The sequence below is a fragment of the Nanorana parkeri genome, unplaced genomic scaffold (assembly GCF_000935625.1).
Source record: "Nanorana parkeri isolate BGI_ZX_2015 unplaced genomic scaffold, ASM93562v1 scaffold67, whole genome shotgun sequence".
In the NCBI taxonomy this organism is placed as follows: domain Eukaryota; kingdom Metazoa; phylum Chordata; class Amphibia; order Anura; family Dicroglossidae; genus Nanorana; species Nanorana parkeri.
This window is the reverse complement of record NW_017306335.1, coordinates 1,992,712-2,014,125: the sequence shown is the minus strand read 5'-3', so window position 1 is coordinate 2,014,125 and position 21,414 is coordinate 1,992,712. Positions and strand designations below refer to the sequence as shown.

The 21,414-nt window shown below is 45.7% G+C and overlaps 1 protein-coding gene across 1 annotated transcript in view; it reads left to right on the top strand.

The window, feature by feature from the left end:
- The first annotated feature begins 5,766 nt into the window (after window positions 1-5,766).
- The window catches only part of TMTC1 (transmembrane and tetratricopeptide repeat containing 1), a 33,871-nt gene continuing 18,223 nt past the window's right edge, over window positions 5,767-21,414 (top strand). Inside the window, exons 1-7 of the mRNA XM_018576432.1 lie at window positions 5,767-6,383; window positions 12,261-12,438; window positions 14,515-14,588; window positions 16,316-16,492; window positions 17,142-17,226; window positions 18,925-19,028; window positions 20,308-20,497. Of these exons, the coding sequence (XP_018431934.1) occupies window positions 5,767-6,383; window positions 12,261-12,438; window positions 14,515-14,588; window positions 16,316-16,492; window positions 17,142-17,226; window positions 18,925-19,028; window positions 20,308-20,497 (1,425 nt within the window). The remainder of the gene's footprint in view (window positions 6,384-12,260; window positions 12,439-14,514; window positions 14,589-16,315; window positions 16,493-17,141; window positions 17,227-18,924; window positions 19,029-20,307; window positions 20,498-21,414) is intronic.

The window sequence follows — 21,414 nt, the reverse complement described above, 5'->3', positions numbered from 1 at the left end:
CAGGAGAAGGGAACAATCTAGGCCAAAATAGCTAATTTGGAAAAATTCTCCAATTCAGCTCACTTTTCAGTTCAGTTCTGTTGTCCTAGATTGTTCACTTCTCCTGCCTTCTCCAAACTCTTCACCCTTTTGTGAATAACCCTGTTAGTCTGCTGGCATCTAGTTGTCCCACGAGCTGGAAAATCTCTGTGCAGGGTGAGGCTGTGTGTGCCATTGACACACAGGATGCACATATGATAACGTTGTCACAGATCAGAATGGGGAACATCAATTAAGGAAATAAGTGACACAGTTAGTAGCAAATCAGGCTGCCTCTCATTCAGCAAAGTCTCTGTGACAATTTTACAGTCCTGGGTATTCCTGGGCAGCCAAGTGCAGCAGTTTGCAAAGTTCTGGGACAGATTTATTACAGAAAATAAAACAGATTTCCACTCTAAAAGTCCCTTAATGAAGAAATGGTCGGGGTCAGGTTTTATTCTGTCACAATGCTATGCAAGAGCAGCTGAGGGAGGACTCTATGACTCAGTCGGTAACCTTGTAGTAATTCAGTTGCACAATTAGTCTCACTGCCACCGCTCAATATTGCTTTGCTGTGCGACAGAACAACTGATGAATGTCTCCCTATGAGTTTTCTAAAGAGAGAGAATTCTGCTTTCAGAGTGGGAGACCCTCATATTGGGAACAGCAGGTGTGCAGAGCCAAGAACTCAGAACAGATATGGTGGAAGCCCCTTATAATGGGCACAGCAGGTATAAAGACCCAGGAACTCAGCTCAGGAATCTCAGGAGCCCCTCTAAATGGTTAAACGATGTGCAGACCCAGGAACTCAGCACAGGGATGGTGGAGACCCTCATAATGGGCTCAACAGGGGTGTAGACCCGGGAACTCCGCACAAGGATGATGGGAGTCCCTCATAATGAGCACAGCAGGTGTACAGACCTGGGAACTCAGCACAGGGATGGTGGGAACCCCTCACAATGTGCACAGCAGGTGTGCAGACCTGGGAACTCAGCACAGGGATGGTGGGAGCCCCTCATAATGGGCACAACAGGTGTGTAGACCCAGGATCTCAGCACAGGGATGTTAGGAGCCCCTCATAATGGGCACAGCAGGTGTACAAACTCGGGAACTGAGCACAGGGATGGTGGGAGCCCCTCATAATGGGCACAACAGGTGTACAGACCCGGGAACCGAGCACAGGGATTGTGGGAGCCACTTATAATGGACACAACAACTGCGTAGAAGTGGGAATTTAGCACAGGGATGGTGGGAGCCCCTCATAATGGGCACAGCAGATGAGCAGATGTGCAGACCTGGGAACTTAGTGCGGAGATCTCACAAATAGAGTCCCCACAAGATCCAAGACAATGTTAGACGGTTTAACTCTCTCAACAACCACTGAAATATCACTTGCGGGTAGACTGACACCCTCACAGGTCTTTATATATTTTATAACCTAGGTACACTGACCCTTTAGCAAAATTTTAATATATTCATATCTAAGTTGAAAGGTAACTATGACACAAAGATCTGTCGTGAAATAATTAGTAAACACTGAACTGTGCTGAAATGTTTCAAATGGTCTGCAGATATTGATGTGACAGCACTTTCCAAATATTTGGCTGTTTCTCTAAACAAAATAACCGTGGCGACCACCAGCAATGAACATGCACACGCCGCGCTGACTTCTGCCATTCGCTAGATTTTCCTGCTCAATGGATTTTCCAGATCAGGGGCCTTTTGTGAACATAGCCGATGACAGTAGCCAAACCTACCAGGAGGCATGATGGGTAGTGATCGTGACATTCTGCTAATGTTTATGCTGTAAAAATTTAACAGGTCCCAAAACATAAATATATAAAACAAAATAGATTTATAATTGTCTATGTTGTAGACAAATGAAGCAAACACGACAACATAGTTACAAACAAAGGAAACAAAAAAAGAACAACAGAGCTGTTACAATCCGTTCAGGTGGAACTGCTATGGGAGGATGAAGGGAAATTGACATGGACATGTAAAGCAGAGCTTCCACACCTGTTACATCAAAGTACTACAAGTAACAAAGGACTTAGCCAGTCTCCCGATTAATACTACATAAGTAATATATGTGACAGTGCCAGCTGGACTGTCCCAGAGTCCCACTCATGAGGCTGCTGAGATAAGCCAGGTGAATGATGGGAGGTCCTTGGTACTCTCATGGGAAGAGGCAGATTTTTATAATGGCAGAATAGGTGGCTGCCCAGGGCTCCAGACCTTAGGCTGGCCCATGGACATGCTAAAAAAGTTGTGCACTTTAGTGCTATTTATAGTAAGGGCCTATTCACACCTTAATGCGCTGAGGTAACAAATTCAATGCAACATTCTTTATCACACATTGATGGTTGTATGGGCGAGGGATGGATGTGGTTAGATAGATAACAATAGGGATATATGGATAGAAAAGGATGGAGGATGAATGGGGAAGGGATAGAATGTGATAAATAGAGGCATAGAAACATAGAGAAGGACATAAAGAGTGGAGGGTTAGATGGAGGGATGGATGGAGAAGGGGATAAAGAGGGCTATAGATTAATGGATAGAGAGAAATTGATGTGTAGATGGATGGAGGGATTAATGGAGAAGTAGACAGAGAAGCATACATAGAAGAATGGATGTATAACTGAGGAATGGATATAGGGATAGATGGAGTTTGGGGTGGATATAGGGATAAAGAAAAAGGTATGGGGAAGTAGAGAAGGAAGGGTATGATGGAGGGATGGATGGATGGATATAGGGATATAGGAATACATAGATTATAGATGGAAGGATATAGGGATAAAGAAAAAGGTATGGGGAAGTAGAAAAGCAAGGGTATGATGGAGGGATGGATATACGGATGTAGGAGGATTATAGATGGAAGGATAAAGCTATGGGTTTGTAGAGAAGGATGGATAGATAGAGGGATGGATAGATAGAGGAATACATAGATTATAGGTGGAGGGATATAGGATAGAGGTATGGGGAAGAAAAGAGGGATGAGTAGATGGAGGGATGAGTAGATGGAGGGATGAGTAGATGGAGGGATAGATGGACATAGGGCTGTAGGAATACATAAATTATAGAAAGAAAGATAAAAGTATGGGGAAGTAGTGAAGGAAGGGTATGATTGAGGGATGGATGGATGTACGGATGAAGGAATACATTGATTATAGATGGAAGGATAAAGGTATGGGGAAGTAGATAAGGAAGGGTATGATGGAGGGATGGATGGATGGATATAGGAATACATAGATTATAGATGGAAGGATGGGTATGATGGAGGGATGGATGGATATAGGGATGTAGGAATACATAGATTATAGATGGAAGGATAGAGGTGTGGGGAAGTAGAGAAGGAAGGGTATGATGGAGGGATGGATGGATATACGGATAAAGGAATACTTATATAGATGGAAGGATAGAGGTGTGGGTAAGTAGAGAAGGAAGGGTACGATGGAGGGATGGATGGATGGATGGATATACGGATGTAGGAATACATATATTATAGATGGAAGGATAGAGGTATGGGTAGAGAAGGAAGGGTATGATGATGGAGGGATGGATGGATGGATATACGGATGTAGGAATACATAGATTATAGATGGAAGGATAGAGGTGTGGGGGAAGCAGAGAAGGAAGGGTATGATGGAGGGATGGATGGAAAGCACTGAGGATGCGCGGGGAGGAGGCGGCTGCTGATGTTTATTCTCGGCTGTGCGGAGTCAGAGAGACTGCAGAGACAGCCAGCATCGGAGACTGCGTACAGACTGTCAGATTCCCCCCGAGAGACTGCTGAAATACTGGGGACTGTTCCAAGGTATGAGACCGCACTGCCGAGACTCTCCCACACTTTGCGGCCTGCAGAGAGACAGCATCAGAGAGACCGCACTGCACACTGCGAGAGCCGACAGCCGGAGACCGCACTGCACACTGCGAGAGCCGACAGCCGGAGACCGCACTGCACACTGCGATAGACGACAGCCGGAGACCGCACTGCACACTGCGAGAGCCGATAACCACAGACCGCACTGCACACTGCGAGAGACAACGGGAGATCTGACAGCTGGGACCGCACTGCACACTGCGAGAGACAACCGGAGATCTGACAGCCGGAGCTCGCACTGCACACTGCGAGAGCCGATAACCACAGACCGCACTGCACACTGCGAGAGACAACGGGAGATCTGACAGCTGTGACTGCACTGCACACTGCGAGAGACAACCTGACAAATGACAGCTGAGACCGCCTGCACACTGACAGAGCCGACAACCGGAGACCGCACTGCACACTGCGAATCACAACCTGACAAATTACAGCTGAGACCGCACTGCACACAGCAAGAGACAACCTGACAAATGACAGCCGGAGAACACACTGCGAATGTGAAGCCTTCCTGTACATCATGACAGCTGTGCACTGCGATCACCTTCATATGCGCTGTGAACTGCACTTACACAGCTGACATAAGGGACTGCATGGAGTGTGCAGGAGGGTGCTGGAAAGATAGAAGTACTAAGGAAAGTCACTTGTCAGAGAGGTGGAGTTGGTGACATCAGTGGGAATATTATGTAAGGTGGAGTAATAATACAGAGATAGCAGGGAGGAGGGATTGGACAGAGTGTTAGAGAGAGGAAAGACTACTGGGAGAAGACACCACGGAGAGACTGCTCAAGCAGGTAGGTAGAGTAGACAGACATGACAGATAAACATCCAAAGACAACCTGAGGAGGGTCTGGGTAAGTGTTCTATATTCACATGGAGACTGCCAATTGAGAGAGCTGAGACAATCAGATACCTGAAGGAGAGACTGCTGAAGTGTCATCTGACCGGTGATAATAAGAGAGAGATCTCAGCAGTAACATCCTGTAGACTTTCCAGCTCAGGAACAAGAGACAGCACACCTAACATAGAGGGACAGCTGATCTCCAGAAGAGACAGATATCTTAGTAATTAGGTTAGACAGCTTCAGCACAGGAGACGGTTGATCAGTGTGACAGTTAGAACTGCATGACTTCTGCTACTAAAGAGACAGGCAGATCAGAAAAGCATGACGGCCTAAGAGATGGCAGGAAGAGATACGGATAACGAGACAGATCTCTTTTCAGTAAGGAACTTTTACTATAGACAGCTTCAGTACAGGAGACGGCTGATCAGTGTGACAGTTAGAACTGCATGACTTCTGCTACATAAAGAGACAGGCAGAACAGAAAAGTGTGACTGCTGAAGAGATGGCAGGAAGAGATACGGATAACGAGACAGATCTCTTTTCAGTAAGGAACTTTTACTATAGACAGCTTCAGTACAGGAGACGGCTGATCAGTGTGACAATTAGAACTGCATGACTTCTGCTACGTAAAGAGACAGGCAGAACAGAAAAGCGTGACTGCTGAAGAGATGGCAGGATGAGATACGGATAACGAGACAGATCTCTTTTCAGTAAGGAGCTTTTACTATAGACAGCTTCAGTACAGAAGGCAGCTGCAGTGCCAGGCTGGGGCAGAGACAGCCACAAATATATAGGAAGTCCATTGAGAGAGTGGACAGGGGGATCTACTGACTAGGTAATGAGACAATCTCTTCTTTTTTTGCAGAGTCCTCAGCCTGCCGGCCTAGTGGATGGATAAAATGGACAGGATTCAGAAACAGCTAACCCTGAAGCCGAGAAGATTTTGGGACGTATTGTTTAGGGTGGAGCAGTAAGCATGCGCTATGCAAAGAGACGTGTTCCAAACAAGATGTGAGGCATGAGTATGAGAAGTGGCTGGCAGGTCATTGACAACAAGGTACCTCCGGATACCTCTAACGATGTGGAGCAGTTGGCACAAAGGGCGAGTATGGCTAATGGTGGGAACCAGAGTGACATCAAACAGGTAGCAAATAACCCCAGAAGTCATAAGGGGTCCAGGAACCTGCAGAACTCACCCACAGACCTGTGCACCAAGAATGGACAAAGTGTCCCAACCTTCATCCAGAAAGGCCATTCCAACAGTGGGATGATGAGTGTCCAAAGAGAAAGCCCCAGGAACACATCCAATGGGGTGGGAAAGAGTCATTGTGCAGGTGGGATTTGGGATGACGGTCATAAAGCAGGACTCAGAAGACCCAGAAATTCCCCATTTCCCAAAGTGGTCGATCTCGGCGCATGGACGTTTGCCCTTCCGGCCTTGGCGGCAGGTCTGTGCTTTGCCGGATCTCTTTTTGGGGAGTTTGTCCACGACGACATCTGGGCCATCCTCAATAACCCGGACAGCCGAGCGGAGACCAACCTCAGCAGGGTCTTCAGGAATGACTTTTGGGGCAAAGCCATGAATGACAACACGAGTCACAAGTCATATCGCCCGCTGTGCGTGCTGAGCTTCAGGTACTCAGTAGGGGCTTTATGTTCCAGGTCTAAGCATCCTTCAGCCATCTATCTGTTGGGGAATCCCAGCATGTCCCTGGTGCTGGATGGGAATGGAGACATGCTGGGACTTACAGTTGTATATTCCAAGATTTCTAAAATGTATTATATGTAGCAGTTAGGAGCTGGGGTAGGACCAGTGTAGATGAGCTTTGTGCTTGTGTCGATGACATCAGCTTGAGATGCTTCTAGTGAGTAGTAGGTGTTTTGTATGTATTAGTAAGGGGTCAGAGACAGCAGTGTCAGGGACATTATGTTACTGAGCTTCATATGTACGAGAAGTGATCATGTTACTGAGCAGTAGGTGCTTCTTATTTATTAGAAGGGGTCAGAGACAGCAGTGTCAGGGACATCATGTTACTGAACAGTAGGTGTTTCTTATTTATTAGAAGGGGTCAGAGACAGCAGTGTCAGGGACATAATGTTACTGAACAGTAGGTGTTGCATATGTATTAGTAAGGGGTCAGAGACAGCAGTGTCATGGACATTGTGTTAGGGAGTAGTAGGTGCTTCTTATGTATTAGAAGGGAGCAGGGACAGCAGTGTCAGGGACATTATGTTGCTGAGCAGTAGGTGGCCCATATGTATAAACAGAAATGAGGGGTGGCAGTGACGAGAAGAACACTGTGCTGCTTATCCGGGACATTCTATTGCTGAGTAGTGGACTTTGCATATCTATAAAAGGGGATCAGTGATAGCAGTGACAGGGACATTGTGTGGCTGAGAACTGGATGGCACATACTTATAGAAAATGATCATAGAGTTTAGTTTCAGGGACATGCTGTTGCTGTGCCATGGATGTCAGAATTATTTATAGGGAGGGATCGGGGATAGAAGTGACAGAGACATTGTGCTTCTGAGTAGTAGAGGGAACATATCTTCAGGAAGAGATCAGAGACAGCAGTGACAGGGACATTGTGGTGCTGAGCAGTGGATGGCCCATATGAATACATAGAAATTAAGGATGGCATTGACAAGAACACTGTGCTGCATATCAGGGACAGCACTGACAGGGACATTCTATTGCTGAGCAGTAAATGTTACATATCTATAGTAGGAGATCAGAGACAGCAGTGACACGGACATGGTGTTGCTGAGCAGTGGTTGGCCCATATGTATAGGAAATGATCAGTGTATCTGGTGATAGGGACATGGTGTTGCTGAGCAGTAGAAGGTAATCAAAGAGATCAATAACAGGGACGTGACGCTGTGTCTATCTTTCCTCATACTGTATATTCATAATGATACATTTATCACTGGAGCTAAACAAAACATTTCTCTGCATACCTCTCTCTTGAGACTGCTGTGAGCTGCATTGTACATAACAATTTGGGGGGACGCTGGCAGACATTTGGTTCTGCACACATTGGATCTTCTGAGTACAGATCTGCCACAGCAGTCAGCACATTTTTCAAACAGTTCCTGGGCACAGAAGAATCTGATAGGACGAGGAATCAGGAAAATGAAGAAAGAAAGAAAAATAATAAATAAATGAGGAAAGTTATTTGCGGAGACATTTCAGAAATGTGCGCAGTGACAAGCGTGCGGTTGGCCAGTGAAGGCCCGGGACGTCTATACACAAGAATCACACGGGTATTAGCCGATAGCACGCCTCGGGCCGCAGAGTAAAACAGTTTCAGATGTTGGGCTCAGTATAAACAATGCCCCCCCCCCCCCCTTGCTCTCAGCCTGCTAAGGGTAACACTCAGGCTTTTCTTCTGAAATACTCTCTCCGGTTACATTTGTGGTGACCGTTCTCACTGGAACCGAATTCCCAATGAGAGGGGGAATTCCTCCTTATACTTATACTATGGAAGAGCCCTGGGGCCATGCTAAAAAAATGTTAAACAAAATTCTGACTTCTAAAGTCTGAATTCTGTGTTTGAAAGTCAGAATTTTGTGTTTGAAAATCAGAATTCTGACTTTTAATCTCATCAACCTCTTAGTTGTAGTGGCTCCATTAGTTTTCTCCTTTTCACTTAGTGATCCTGCCATTGACACACTTCCTTTACTAGGGGGACAACACTTACTCACTGTACTGTATAGAGGGGCAGCGTTGTCACCTTAGGGCAGGAATACAGAACACCTCCCCCTATCCTCTTTTTTGTAAAATGGGGGGGGGGGATTAGTTTACAGAGATAGCTGGTAACAATATAGCTGATAAGAGTGAAGCACAGGCAAGCTATCAGCTCACTAGATTTCTGGCAGGATCAATAGGTAATTTTCTGCACTCACCCAACAGATATAACAAAACACTTTCAGGGGTTTATTTAACAGATCAGAAGGGAGCAAATGAGAGAAGTTCATTGTCTGGGTTTAGTTACACTTTATTTATCTGTCTTTAGCAGCATATATTTATCACGGATGAGCTTCGGGTTGGGGTCGAACTCGAATTGCAGTTTGACCACAGGGTGACCAGTTTGGTCAGCTTGCCCCCATGACAAACCTCCATCTGTGCCCTTGCAACTAATGACTCTGTGTATACCATTGGTTGCTAGAACGCTTGTGGCTGGACCACATAGAATCATTGGTTGCTAGGACGCTAGTGGCTGGACTCCACTGAATCATTGGTTGCTAGGATGCAAGCTGGTGCATCATAACAACCTATGACGCAGTGTGGGGCCACCAGCATCTTAACAACCAATGGCACTTTGCATCATTGGTTGCTAGAATGCAGGGGGCTAAAAACTGTTATGGTTGTCAAGGTGCGTCTGACTGCATCCTAGCAACCAATGATGCTGTGTGGCGCACAGAGCGTCATTGGTTGCTAGAACACAGACAAACCCTGGGTTTGAATTGCTTTGACACAGGCCGGTGCACCGTGCACCGTGCACCATAACAGCCTATTATGCTGTTGGGCCACTAGTATCTTAGCAACCAAGGACAGTGTGCAGGCCATAAAGCATCACTGGTTGCTAGGACCCAGGGGGCCCTCAAAGCATCATGGTTGTTAAGGTATGGCCGACTGCATCCTAGCAACCAATGATTCTGTGCTGCACACACAGCATCACTGGACTGGACACAGAGCTCTTCCCGCCCAGCTCACTGATGTCACCAGTTGCCAGGTCCTGAGTGGGACGCTCTGACATGCACCTCGCCGAGCTGGGTGATGTCAGGGTTGACGCCGGACAAAGCCACTGACAGTGACCCCACCCCCCCACCCCAAAACACAAGTGACCCAGTGACCATTCGCTGCCAGTACCAACCCTTCCCAACCCCCGACCCGAAACGACATTGCACCCGCAACAACACCCTTATGGACAGCCCTAAAAGTAGACATTGCAATCACTTAAAATATGTGTTTAGTGAACACACACTACACTTTCCCTTTAAATATGAACTTATCGAGTGTTTAACACAATGGCGTGGCTGCGCTATTTCACACGTCAAGCGTCAAATGAAACGGGACGCTTTGAAGACGCTAATTGCTGGTTTAGCTACAAATAGCACAGACATCTGTGGGGCGATCACAATGCGCTCTTTCAGGCCTAAATTAGAACTAAACCACACTGAAAATGTAAACATTATCAAAGGCTGCGCCTCCGGCCTGCCGCGGTTGTGAGCTGCGAGTTATGTAATGTGATCCCCTCTGTGGAATTTGGTTTCAGTGGGAACGCTGAGACCGGCCGTGTTTGTTTTCCTTCACAGTTTGGGGGAAATCCTAAAACATTGTGGCACTTGTGTATTTCTTAAATATAAATATAAAAAAGACTTTTATGACGAATGCATTTGATACAGCGGGATTATGAGTTTGGTTCGCAGGATGGATAAACCTAAAGTTGCTTACGCGTAAGAGAAAGCTCCCCGTTTACGGTTAGATGGCCGAGGGGATCCTTGTACGGATACAATATTTGAATGTATGAATTGAACTTTCTCTGGAGGAAAGTTATTGGTTGCCATTAATCCCTTCTGGCCAATCAGCTCTTCCCGAAGGAAAGCTCTGGTTATTGATCTCTCCTGCTAGAGTCTGGTGCACAAAGTGTTCCTCTTCCCTGCGCGAATGTGTAGACAGCGCTCAGTCATTTGAACTATAATTCACCGACCAAACCAAGATCATTATTGTCTGTAACTACCTGACTTCCCCTCCAACAATATCAGTTGAACTGTCACACAAACCTTTTTGTTTCTTTTTAGACAGAATTCTGTTAGTACTTATGTAAGATTTTTGTGTGCGCTTTGGGGGGTTGCCACACTTCATGTCTCAGTGACCACGCAGAAAATGAAGTGAAATCTTCCCAGCGGGGGATACAGACAGCAGTAAATCCTGACAGAGTTTCTAATCTTATCTGGCTCTGTGAATAAATTCTGGAGTTCCACTTTAAGTAGCCTTTTATACGTGTAAATGTATATATATTTTTTATGTAAAATTGTCAGACTTGTCTAAATAGTCTTATTAATATACTGTACACTCACTGGCCGCTTTATTAGGTACACCTCTTCAACTGCTCGGTAACACAAACATCTAATCAGCCAATCACATTTAGGCATGTAGACATGGTCAGGATGGTCTGCTGAAGTTCAAACCGAACATCAGAATGGGGAAGAAAGGTGATTTAAGTGACTTTGAACGTGGCAGGGTTGTTGGTGCCAGGCGGGCTGGTTTGAGTATTTCAGCAACTGGAATTTTCATACACAACCATCTCTCGGGTTTACAGAGAATGGTCTGAAATAGAGAAAATATCCAGTGAGCGGCAGCTCTCTGGGCAAGAATACCTTGTTGATGCCAGAGGTCAGAGAAGAATGGCCAGACTGGTTCAAGCTGATATAAAGTCAACAGTAACTCAAATACGTTACATCGTTACATCCGAGGTATGCAGAAGAGCATCTCTGAACACACAACACATTGAACCTTAAGCAGATGGGCTACAGCCAGGAAGACCACACCGACTGCCACTTCTTTCAGCTAAGAACAAGAAACTGAGGCTACAGTTTGCAAGGGCTCACCAAAATTGGACAATAGAAGATTGGAAAAACGTTGCCTGGTCTGATGAGTCTCGATTTCTGTTGCGACGTTCGGATGGTCGGGTCAGAATTTGATGTAAAAAACATGAAAGCATGGATCCATCCTCACTTGTATCAACGATTCAGGCCGGTGGAGCTTCGCATCATGGATGTGCAGCCGACAAATCTGCAGCAACTGTGTGATGCTATCATGTTGGTATGGACCAAACTCTCTGAGGAATGTTTCCATCACCTTGTTGAATCAATGCCACGAAGAATTAAAACCGTTCTGAAGATAAAACCCAGTACTAGCAAAGTGTACCTAATAAAGTGGCCAGTGAGTATGTTAAAATTAAAATCATTGTTACCAAGACACAGAGTGATGGGAAATCCAAACGGGTAGAGTTGTCACCAGAACAAGAGGGGAGGGGAAATCCTCCAATAGAGACACCTGTTCCGGGGACAACTGTCTAAGCGGGGAACAGGAACTGACACTAGCAACACTGTTCCTTAGTGGTTGCATTAATTTAGTTGTTTCTGGCTTTTTTTCCACCTGGTGATCCTGCCAGTAACACACTTCCTGTCCTAGGATGACAACGCTCACTCGCCATGCTGTATCTATGGAGAAGCAGAGTTGTCACCCTAGGTCGCTCACTCCTGATTTGGACTTTATACGCCTCCCTCTTTTTTCCTCTTCAGTAGTTCATGGAAAATAGCTGGAAAGGCTGATAACATTGCTTAAGTCTGGCAGGATCAACAGGTATTTTTTATACTTGCAGAAAAGAAAGAAAGCAAATGCAGCCTCTACATCTAAGGACCGGCAAATTGTAACAGATGATATTTTTGTTCTTGGGTTTAGATATCCTTTAACATTTTTTTTCTTCTCTCCTGTTGCAGGATGAATGTGTATTGGTGGGGTCTGGATCCCTTTTATTTCCACATGGTGAATGTCGTGTTACACTGCCTGGTCAGCTCATTGCTCTGTTACGTATGCAGTAGGACCGTATTTGAGGGCCGCAGACCGGCATTGGGCACCGCACTCCTTTTTGCTGTGCACCCAGTTCACACCGAAGCTGTAAGAGTCATTTTTATAGATATTGTATGTTATTTGACAGCCCCTGACAGCCATCATGGGCGCTGCAACAGGAGGGGGGCACAAAGAGGCCAGAACCTGCAACATATGCAGCCTAGATTGTTACTTAAGTTTGTGTGCTATTTCAAATGCTCGCTTATCATGGATGTTGCTAGTTTCAAGCAGAATCAGCTAGTTTCTTGAGCACTGGTCCTGATATCCTGTTTTAGCTCCTCCTCCTTTAGCCTCCTTTCCCTTGCTGGGTCCTATGGAGCTACCCTTTTGTGTGCTGGTAAGCTGTGTGTGTCTCCACAAATAAACAGGCACAGCAAGGCAAACCACTTTCCTGCTCTCCACTCCTCCTTCTTCCCTTCCCCAAGCTGTAGATGGACAGCTGTTTGAGACTGCTCTGTCCCTTGTGATCTTGTACTGGACAGGAAGTTCAGGGAAGCAGAGCTGAGAGAGGTAGAGTTGTTCACAAACATGATGACTGTAAATTATTGGGCAAAAATGTAATTACATACTTTGCTGGGCAATGAATATTTGATCTGGATTCATTGTTGAAAAAAATAGATTTTAAAATTACACACAATTGATGAGAGGGGCACACTTTGGCCTTTTTACCTTGGACACTAAATGACCTTGTCCTGGCACTAAATATAGTAAAACAGAAGAGAAGAAGAAGAGGGAGGACACACTTCATTTCTGGGGCTCAATCACTAACAAGTAAATGATATAGAGGCACGGCCATCAATGTGGAAGGTGATTGGGAGTGCTCTTGTCTCAGGTACATGTCGCCAGCAATATAGTGTAACAGGAGCACAAGGGAAGAAAGGGGAGAGCACAGCTCAATTCTAGGATTCGATTAGTGACAAGTGAATGACACATAGGCCAGCCAATGACGTGTGAGGAAAAGGGTAGTACTCTTGTCTTAAGTTACATGTTGCCAATGATACATTGTAACAGAAGCACAAGGAAAGAAGAGGGAGGACACTGGTCCATTGTAGGACTCGGAACCCGACACGTGAATGACACAACATCCAGCCAAGCATGTGTGAGGATAAGGGTTGTACTCTTGTCTTAAGTTACATGTTGCCAATGATACATTGTAACAGAAGCATAAGGAAGGAAGAGGGAGGACACAGGTTCGCCATAGGACTCGGTACCTGACAAGTGAATGCCTCAGTGGTCAGCCAATAATGTCTTAGTAGGGAATGATCTTATCTCAGGTTGCATATTGCCAATGATACATTGTAACAGAAGCACAAGGAAAGAAGAGGGAGGACACTGGTAATTTCAGGACTCAGAACAAGCGGATGACATAGCAGCTAACCCATAATATGTGAGGACAAGGGGAAGGGGGGAGATGCTCTTGTCTTAAAGCAGATCTCCAGGATTTTCAAACGTTAACCCTTGCAGTGGGGCTACCCCTACATTGCAAGGGTTAACTGCTTAATTTGGTCTAGGGAACGGAATAAAGAAAATACACTCACCCAATCCTCGATCCCGTGGTGAGGACCGCTTACCTCTCTCCCCTCTGCTCTGGCTGTGGTATGTCCCTAGGTGGCCTCACAACTAATGCAAGTGAATAGGCTGCATTAGACGCAGTGACGTTAGCGGGGTTAGACTGGAAGAGGAAGAAGAGGCAGAGGGGACCAATCTAGCAGCCAGGTGAGATCAAGGATCAGGTAGGCATATTTTCTTTATTTGTGTACCTAGACCAAAACAAGCACTTAACCCTTGCAGTGCAGGTGTAGCTCCACTGCAAGGGTTAATTTTTGAAAATCCTGGAGTTCCTCTTTAAGCTACATGTTGCCAATGACACGCTGTAACAAGATAGTAGGAAAGCAAAAATGTAGGTGAAACCAACACTTTACTATTGTAAAAAAGTAGAAGATGCAAGGGAAAACTCAACATCAAATCCCCATCACTGATAGCTGAGTGACTTGGAATGCAGCCAGTCCATTGTGCAGAGGACAATGCTTTCCTCTTGGGTTACAGGTCTGGCACTGAGTTAAAATAAAGAATGGTTCAATTCACTAATGCCTCTGATCAGCATTTTTCCTGGTTACCCCACAGGTAGCGGGCATTGTGGGCAGAGCGGATGTCTTGGCTTGTTTGCTGTTTCTCTTGGCGTTCCTTTCATATGTAAGGTATGGCTTCTATGTATATCATTGTATAGTTTTATAAGACAATTCACATGTTGCATATGGTACATTGTACCAGAAGCTAAAGGGAAGGAGGGGGAGAACACAGATTTATTTTTGGACTGAATTTCTAAAAAGTTAATGACATAGAGGTCGCCCAATAATGGTTAAGGAGAAGGGTAGTGCTTGAATCTTGGGTTATATGTTGCCAGTGGTACACTGATGGGTAAAGAGAAGGGTATTGCTCTTGTTTCAATTTATATGTTACCAATGGTACATCGTAAATGTCAACCAGTATTGGGTAAGGATAAGGGTACTGTTCTTATCTCAGGTTTTATATTGCCAATGGTACATTGGAAAGGTCGGCCAATAATGGGTAAGGAGAAGGGTAGTGCTCTTATCTCAGGTTATGTGTTGGCAATGGTACGTTGGAAAGATCAGCCAATAATAGGTAAGGAGATGGGTAATACTTGTATCTCAGGTTATACGTTGCCAATGGTACATTGAAAAGGTCAGCCAGTGAGGGGTAAGGAGAAGGGTATTGCTCTTATTTCAATGTATATGTTGCCAATGGTACATCGTAAAGGTAAACCAGTATTAGGTAAGGAGAAGGGTACTGCTCTTATCGCAGGTTATATGTTGCCAATGGTACATTGGAAAGGTCGGCCAATAATGAGTAAGGAGAAGGGTATTGCTCTTATCTCAGGTTATATGTTGCCAATAGTACACTGGAAAGGTCGGCCAATAATGGGTAAGGAGAAGAGTAGTGCTTGTAACTTAGGTTATATGTTGCCAATGGTATATTGGAAAGCTCGGCCAATAATGGGTAAGGAGAAGGGTAGTGCTTGTATCTTAGGTTATATGTTGCCAATGGTACATTGGAAAGGTCAGCCAGTGATGGGTAAGGAGAAGGGTATTGCTCTTATTTCAATATATGTGTTGCCAATGGTACATTGGAAAGATCAGCCAATAATGGGTAAGGAGAAGGGTAGTGGTTGTATCTCAGGTTATATACTGCCAATGGCACATTGTAAAGGTCAGCCAGTGATGGGTAAGGGGAAAGGTATTGCTCTTATCTCAGGTCACATGAGGCCAATGGTACATTGGAAAGATCAGCCAATAATGGGTAAGGAGAAGGGTAGTGGTTGTATCTCAGGTTATATACTGCCAATGGCACATTGTAAAGGTCAGCCAGTGATGGGTAAGGGGAAAGGTATTGCTCTTATCTCAGGTCACATGAGGCCAATGGTACATTGGAAAGATCAGCCAATAATGGGTAAGGAGAAGGGTAGTGGTTGTATCTCAGGTTATATACTGCCAATGGCACATTGTAAAGGTCAGCCAGTGATGGGTAAGGGGAAAGGTATTGCTCTTATCTCAGGTCACATGAGGCCAATGGTACATTGGAAAGATCAGCCAATAATGGGTAAGGAGAAGGGTAGTGCTTGTATCTCAGGTTATATGTTGCCAATGGTACATTGTAACAGAAGCAAACGGAAATAAGAGGGAGAACACAGATGCATTCTTGGAGTGAACCGCTAAAGAGTGAATGACATAGAGATTAGCCAATAATGAGTAAGGGGAAGGGCAGTTCTCTTGTTACATGTTGCCAATGATACGCAGTAAGAATATGCATTGAAAATGATGATAGGTCCTTGCAGGCCCTTGCACTGGATCAATGTCTTGATTGTAAAATCTTATATACATCTGCCATGTATGTCTCGTTGTTCCAGGAGTGTTGAGACGGATCCGGCCACAGATCATTTTCCTGGTACGAGGTCGCCTCTCCTCCTGCTTCTCAGTCTGCTCCTGGGTACCTGTGCCATGCTGGTGAAAGAGACAGGAATCACAGTGTTCGGCGTCTGCCTGGTGTACGACCTCCAGATCCTGTGCCTGCGAAGGCTGAAAAGGTTGGTTCAGGGTTTATTTCCGCACCGTTGTTGAGCTTCATCATTTTCAACCTCTTGCTCAGTAGGAAATATCACTCTCAGCCAGCATTTGACAAGTGGCGACCATGCCAGTAACAAACTTGCTGTCCTAGGGTGACAACACTCACTCACTGTACTGTATCTACGGAGAAGCTATGTTGTCACCATAGGGCAGGACTACAGGACACCCTCCTCTCTTCTCTAGAACACAAGGGGAGGGGTTCTTTAGTCCACAGAGAGGATTGGAAACAATGTAGCTGATAACAATGCAGCTCAGGCAGAGAGCACAGAAAGTTATTAGCTCGCTAGATTTCTGGCAGGATCAACAGGTTTTTTTGCACTTATGAAACAAATATAACAAAATGTTTTCAATGGTATATTTAAAAGACCAAAAGAGAGCAAATAAGAGAAGTTAATTTCTTTTAAGCTGTGCTTGTAATTTTTAGCAGAAACAATTACAGTGTCCTTTCAGATTGTTTGGATACATAGTTGTAAGACACATGCTGTGCAGAGTGGCAAGTCAGCTGACTAACAAGAACATTTCCATTCAAAGGTGACAGGTCCTCCCTGTGCCTTGCCTGTCAGTGTGTACAGGGTTGCCATATCACCTCTCCCTCTCTATGACCTTTAGGTTGCAGTCTCTGGAGCGCCATATAAAGGATCTGTGGGCTGTGGCTGTTCCCTTCCTGAGGAGAGCAGCGCTGGTTTCCTGCCATGTAAGTGGAATGTGGAATATCACTCGGTGTTCAGCCAATCCGCCTCCTCCTCCTGAGCGTGCAGTGGTGGGGCCCCTGATAGCCAGAGCCAAGTTAGATGATGTATCCCGTGGGGGGCCACTCCTGCGCTGCCAGGAATGCCTGGAGTGCTGATAGTATTCTATCCTAGCCCAATCTGTGTGTATGTATAAAGTAACACTCATTTTTAAAGAGCAGCTTCAAACAAGCCAAATCAATGTGTACATTGCTAATGCTACCCAGCAAACGTTGCAGTGGTGCTAAAATCAAAAGGTCCAGGTCTTCTCAGTCTCACTTGTCCATTTTTTATTCCCTCTCCCCTGTCTATCTCTCCGCCCCCCATGGCTGAAACTTCTTTTCTCCCCACCCCCTCCAATTTCTTCCTCTCTATTTCCTTTTTTCTTTTCCCCCCCCCCCTTCCCCCCCCCCCCCATTTTTCTCCAACCCCTTTAGGTATCTCCCCCTTCTCTCTCTCTGCATTCTTTGTCTCTCATGCCCCTCCTCCCCAATTCCCCAATGTGCCTCTGTCCTTCTCTTTCTCTCCCTCCTTCTCTTTCTCTCTTTCTCTTCTCATGTCTCTGTCTCTCTCTTTCCATGCTTTCATGCCTCTTTCTCCTTTTTTGCGCCACTCGTGTCTCTCTCTCTAATTTTCCTCTCAATCTGCCTTCTCTCGCTTTCCTCTCTCTCTTTTTCTACCTTTCTATCCCTATCTCTCTCTTTCCCCTATCTCCCTCTTTCTTTCTTTCTCTTTCCCCCCCTCTCTCTCTTTTTATCTAATTTTCTCTTTCTATCTCTTATTTCTCTCTCCCTTTCCTCTCTCTCCCTTTCTCTATCTCTGCCTCTCCATTATTCCTCTCACTGTCTTTTTATATCTCTCTCTCTCTCCCTCTATTTTTCTTTCTTTCTTTCTTTCCTATCTGTCTCTCCCTCCTTCTCTTTCTCTCTTTCTCTTCTCATGTCTCTGTCTCTCTCTTTCCATGCTTTCATGCCTCTTTCTCCTTTTTTGCGCCACTCGTGTCTCTCTCTCTAATTTTCCTCTCAATCTGCCTTCTCTCGCTTTCCTCTCTCTCTTTTTCTACCTTTCTATCCCTATCTCTCTCTTTCCCCTATCTCCCTCTTTCTTTCTTTCTCTTTCCCCCCCTCTCTCTCTTTTTATCTTATTTTCTCTTTCTATCTCTTATTTCTCTCTCCCTTTCCTCTCTCTCCCTTTCTCTATCTCTGCCTCTCCATTATTCCTCTCACTGTCTTTTTATATCTCTCTCTCTCTCCCTCTATTTTTCTTTCTTTCTTTCTTTCCTATCTGTTTTTATGCTCTCTCTGCCCCCGCGTCTCTCTCTTTTTTTTTCTTTTTGTACCATGCCTCTTTCTGCGCCCCTTGCGTACCTCTCTCTTATCCCCCTCTTTTTCCTGTCTCTCCCTCTTCTCTTTCTCTCCCCCTCTCCCTCTCTTTCTTTCCTCTAACTTTCTCTCTACCCCCCCCCCCCCTCTTCTCTACCCTGAAGTATTAAATAGTTATGAATACTTGGCTCCTCTGACTGGCTATACACTGCTGTCATATATGTGTATGTATACCTCTGTACAATAAGAGTGATAAATATGCTGGCTGCACCCAGCCTCTGCTCAGCGCACTGACTGCCACCTATGAAGAGGATATTTGATCAGAGCCTCTTTCTCTCACAGGTGATGGTGGTGTTGGCTTTCCGCGTTCATATCATGGGAGGCTCTATGCCATTGTTCTCAGAGCAAGACAATCCGGCTTCCTTCTCTCCTTACATCCTCACCAGGTATGTGGAAGAGCCGTGGCCCAAGGCCAGCGCAATGTTTATTTGTCTCCTGCGGTGGGATAGGAGCTCCGTCCTGTCTCAGCAGGTTGTTCTAACAGTCATTAAGAATGGAAAGTGGAATTAGGCCATGTTGGGGTGTGAATAAAGGCAAAGAGGACCTGTCACAGACTTAACAAATGCAACATAGCTCCCAAAATGTGGGTCTAAACCTTTCAGAAAGTCCTGCTTCAGAAGGAAGAATGAGCTCTGCAAAGAGACCACAATATAAATAATATAGTTACAATATTTTTTTAAATCCCATGTCAGCCCCCTTGATGGTGGGTCATTTAGTCAGGGGAAGGGTTCTGGGCGTTGGTCAGTGTCACAGACATTAGATGATTCTGCCAGTCTTAATTTGCTGCCAGTCTTTAGTAATGAGGGCTGACCAGTATCTACTTGTAAAAGTGCATGTGGTGTATGACTGGTGTGTGGGATGGATTTGCCCACAAATCTGAGGGCTAAAAGGTGCCCTTTTTTGCCACCTCGGAGAGGTAGAAGATAAGATACACGCCTCCACTGATAATTAAAAGCACTTCAATGTATTCAGTGATTAGAATGTTTCCAATACTCCAAGTAAGTTGAGGTTCTCTCAGGGGCGTAACTAGAAATCACAGGGCCCCATAGCAAAATTTTGTATGGGGCCCCGTGATTGCTAGTTATGCCACTTGCAGAGCCCACAGGAGAGTGACCCTGCAGAGCCCACCATATACTCTCTATAGTGGGCTTTGCAGGGTCTGAGATCTCTTACCTGTCAGCACTGTCCGCCTCTGTGGTCCCAGGGCCCCGCCTCCTGTTCCGTCCCCGGGCCCCGCCTCCTCTTACATCACTGGCCCCACCTGCTCTTAGGCCGCTGGCCAGTGATGTAAGAGGAGGCGGGGTTGCTCTTAGGTGGGCCCCGCCTCCTCCTTCTTTACGAACACCCCTCTCATCTGCCGCAGCGGCTGGCTGTCAATGACACAGCTCTGCATCGGCTTTGAGGGGAAATGCGCCGCGGCCGCTGCTGAGCTGTGTCAGTGACAGCCAGCACCCTTAAATGCCATAGCGACCCAGGCGGCCCTGGCCGGGCCCCCCTGTGCCCGGGCCCCATAGCGGCCGCCTTGGTCGGTATGGCGATTGTTACGCCACTGGGTTCAACACACAGTTTAAGAAAGACAATGGGGTTAGTACCCTTTTAACAAATGTGATATGACATTCAATTACAGTATTCCACCATGTTGATTGAGCTTTCTCTGTTCTGCAGGTTCCTGACCTTCTCCTACCTCCTGGCATTCAATGCCTGCCTGCTTCTGGCCCCCATCACCCTGTGCTATGACTGGCAGGTGGGCAGTATACCCCTTGTCCATTCCCTCTGGGACAGACGAAACTTGGAGACACTCGTCCTGTTGGTGGTACTCCTATCCCTGGGCCTGCACTGCCTGGCAGCAAGAAAGGTACAAGGGCCACTTCTGGCACATTAGTGAACAGGTCACCCTATGGAGAGTCAGGATAAAACTGGCTCTCCTAAAACTGAAATTAAAGACATGCAGTTAGATCTTGCAGACCAGGTAATGGGTGGATGGATAGACAAGGAAGCCTTGTACTGTTTAGGCCTCTAAATATTCAGCATAGAATTTGTTGAAAACAAGGGCAAATGAGAACTGTATTGGTTGCAGGGTTCATGTCCCCTCCAGAGACCCAGATGGCAGCCAAAACCAAATTGGAAACCAGGATGATGGGCTTCCACCATCCCTGTGCTGAGTTCCTGGGTCTGCATACTTGTGTTCATTATGAGGGGCTCCCACCATCCCTGTGCTGAGTTCCTGGGACTGCTATGGTCATTATGAGGGGTTCCCATGATCCCCGCACTATGTTCCCAGGCTGCACATACGTTGTGAGCATTATGAGGGGTTCCCAGTATTCCTGGTGGATTTTTTAAATATAATTTATATTATTAAAGATGAAACAGGAAGATGAGCTGGAACAAACAAAGGTGGGCGGGAACACCCAAATCTCCCTTGTGGGCAGTCGGGAATTTTGGCAGGGAGATCTCGCTGTTGGAGAATCCAAGACATATAAAAAGTCACTGGTTGACTCCTTAAAATGATTATAAATATTTTTTTAAAGGGAAATAGTATCCTCTTACTGTCAAGCAAACATGACAATATTCACTCAGAAACTGTGCTCGCTGAAGATACATGTTCCCATTAAAAACTCATAACTTCTCATGATTTAGAAAAAAGAAGGGCACCACGCCCTCAGGAATTGGGTGACAGCCTGATTTATGGTGATTTGTTACAATAAGTAGGGGATATTTCCTTACTCACTTTCCTTGCCGTCACCTCCTCCATATTTTATTGTTATCATCTCA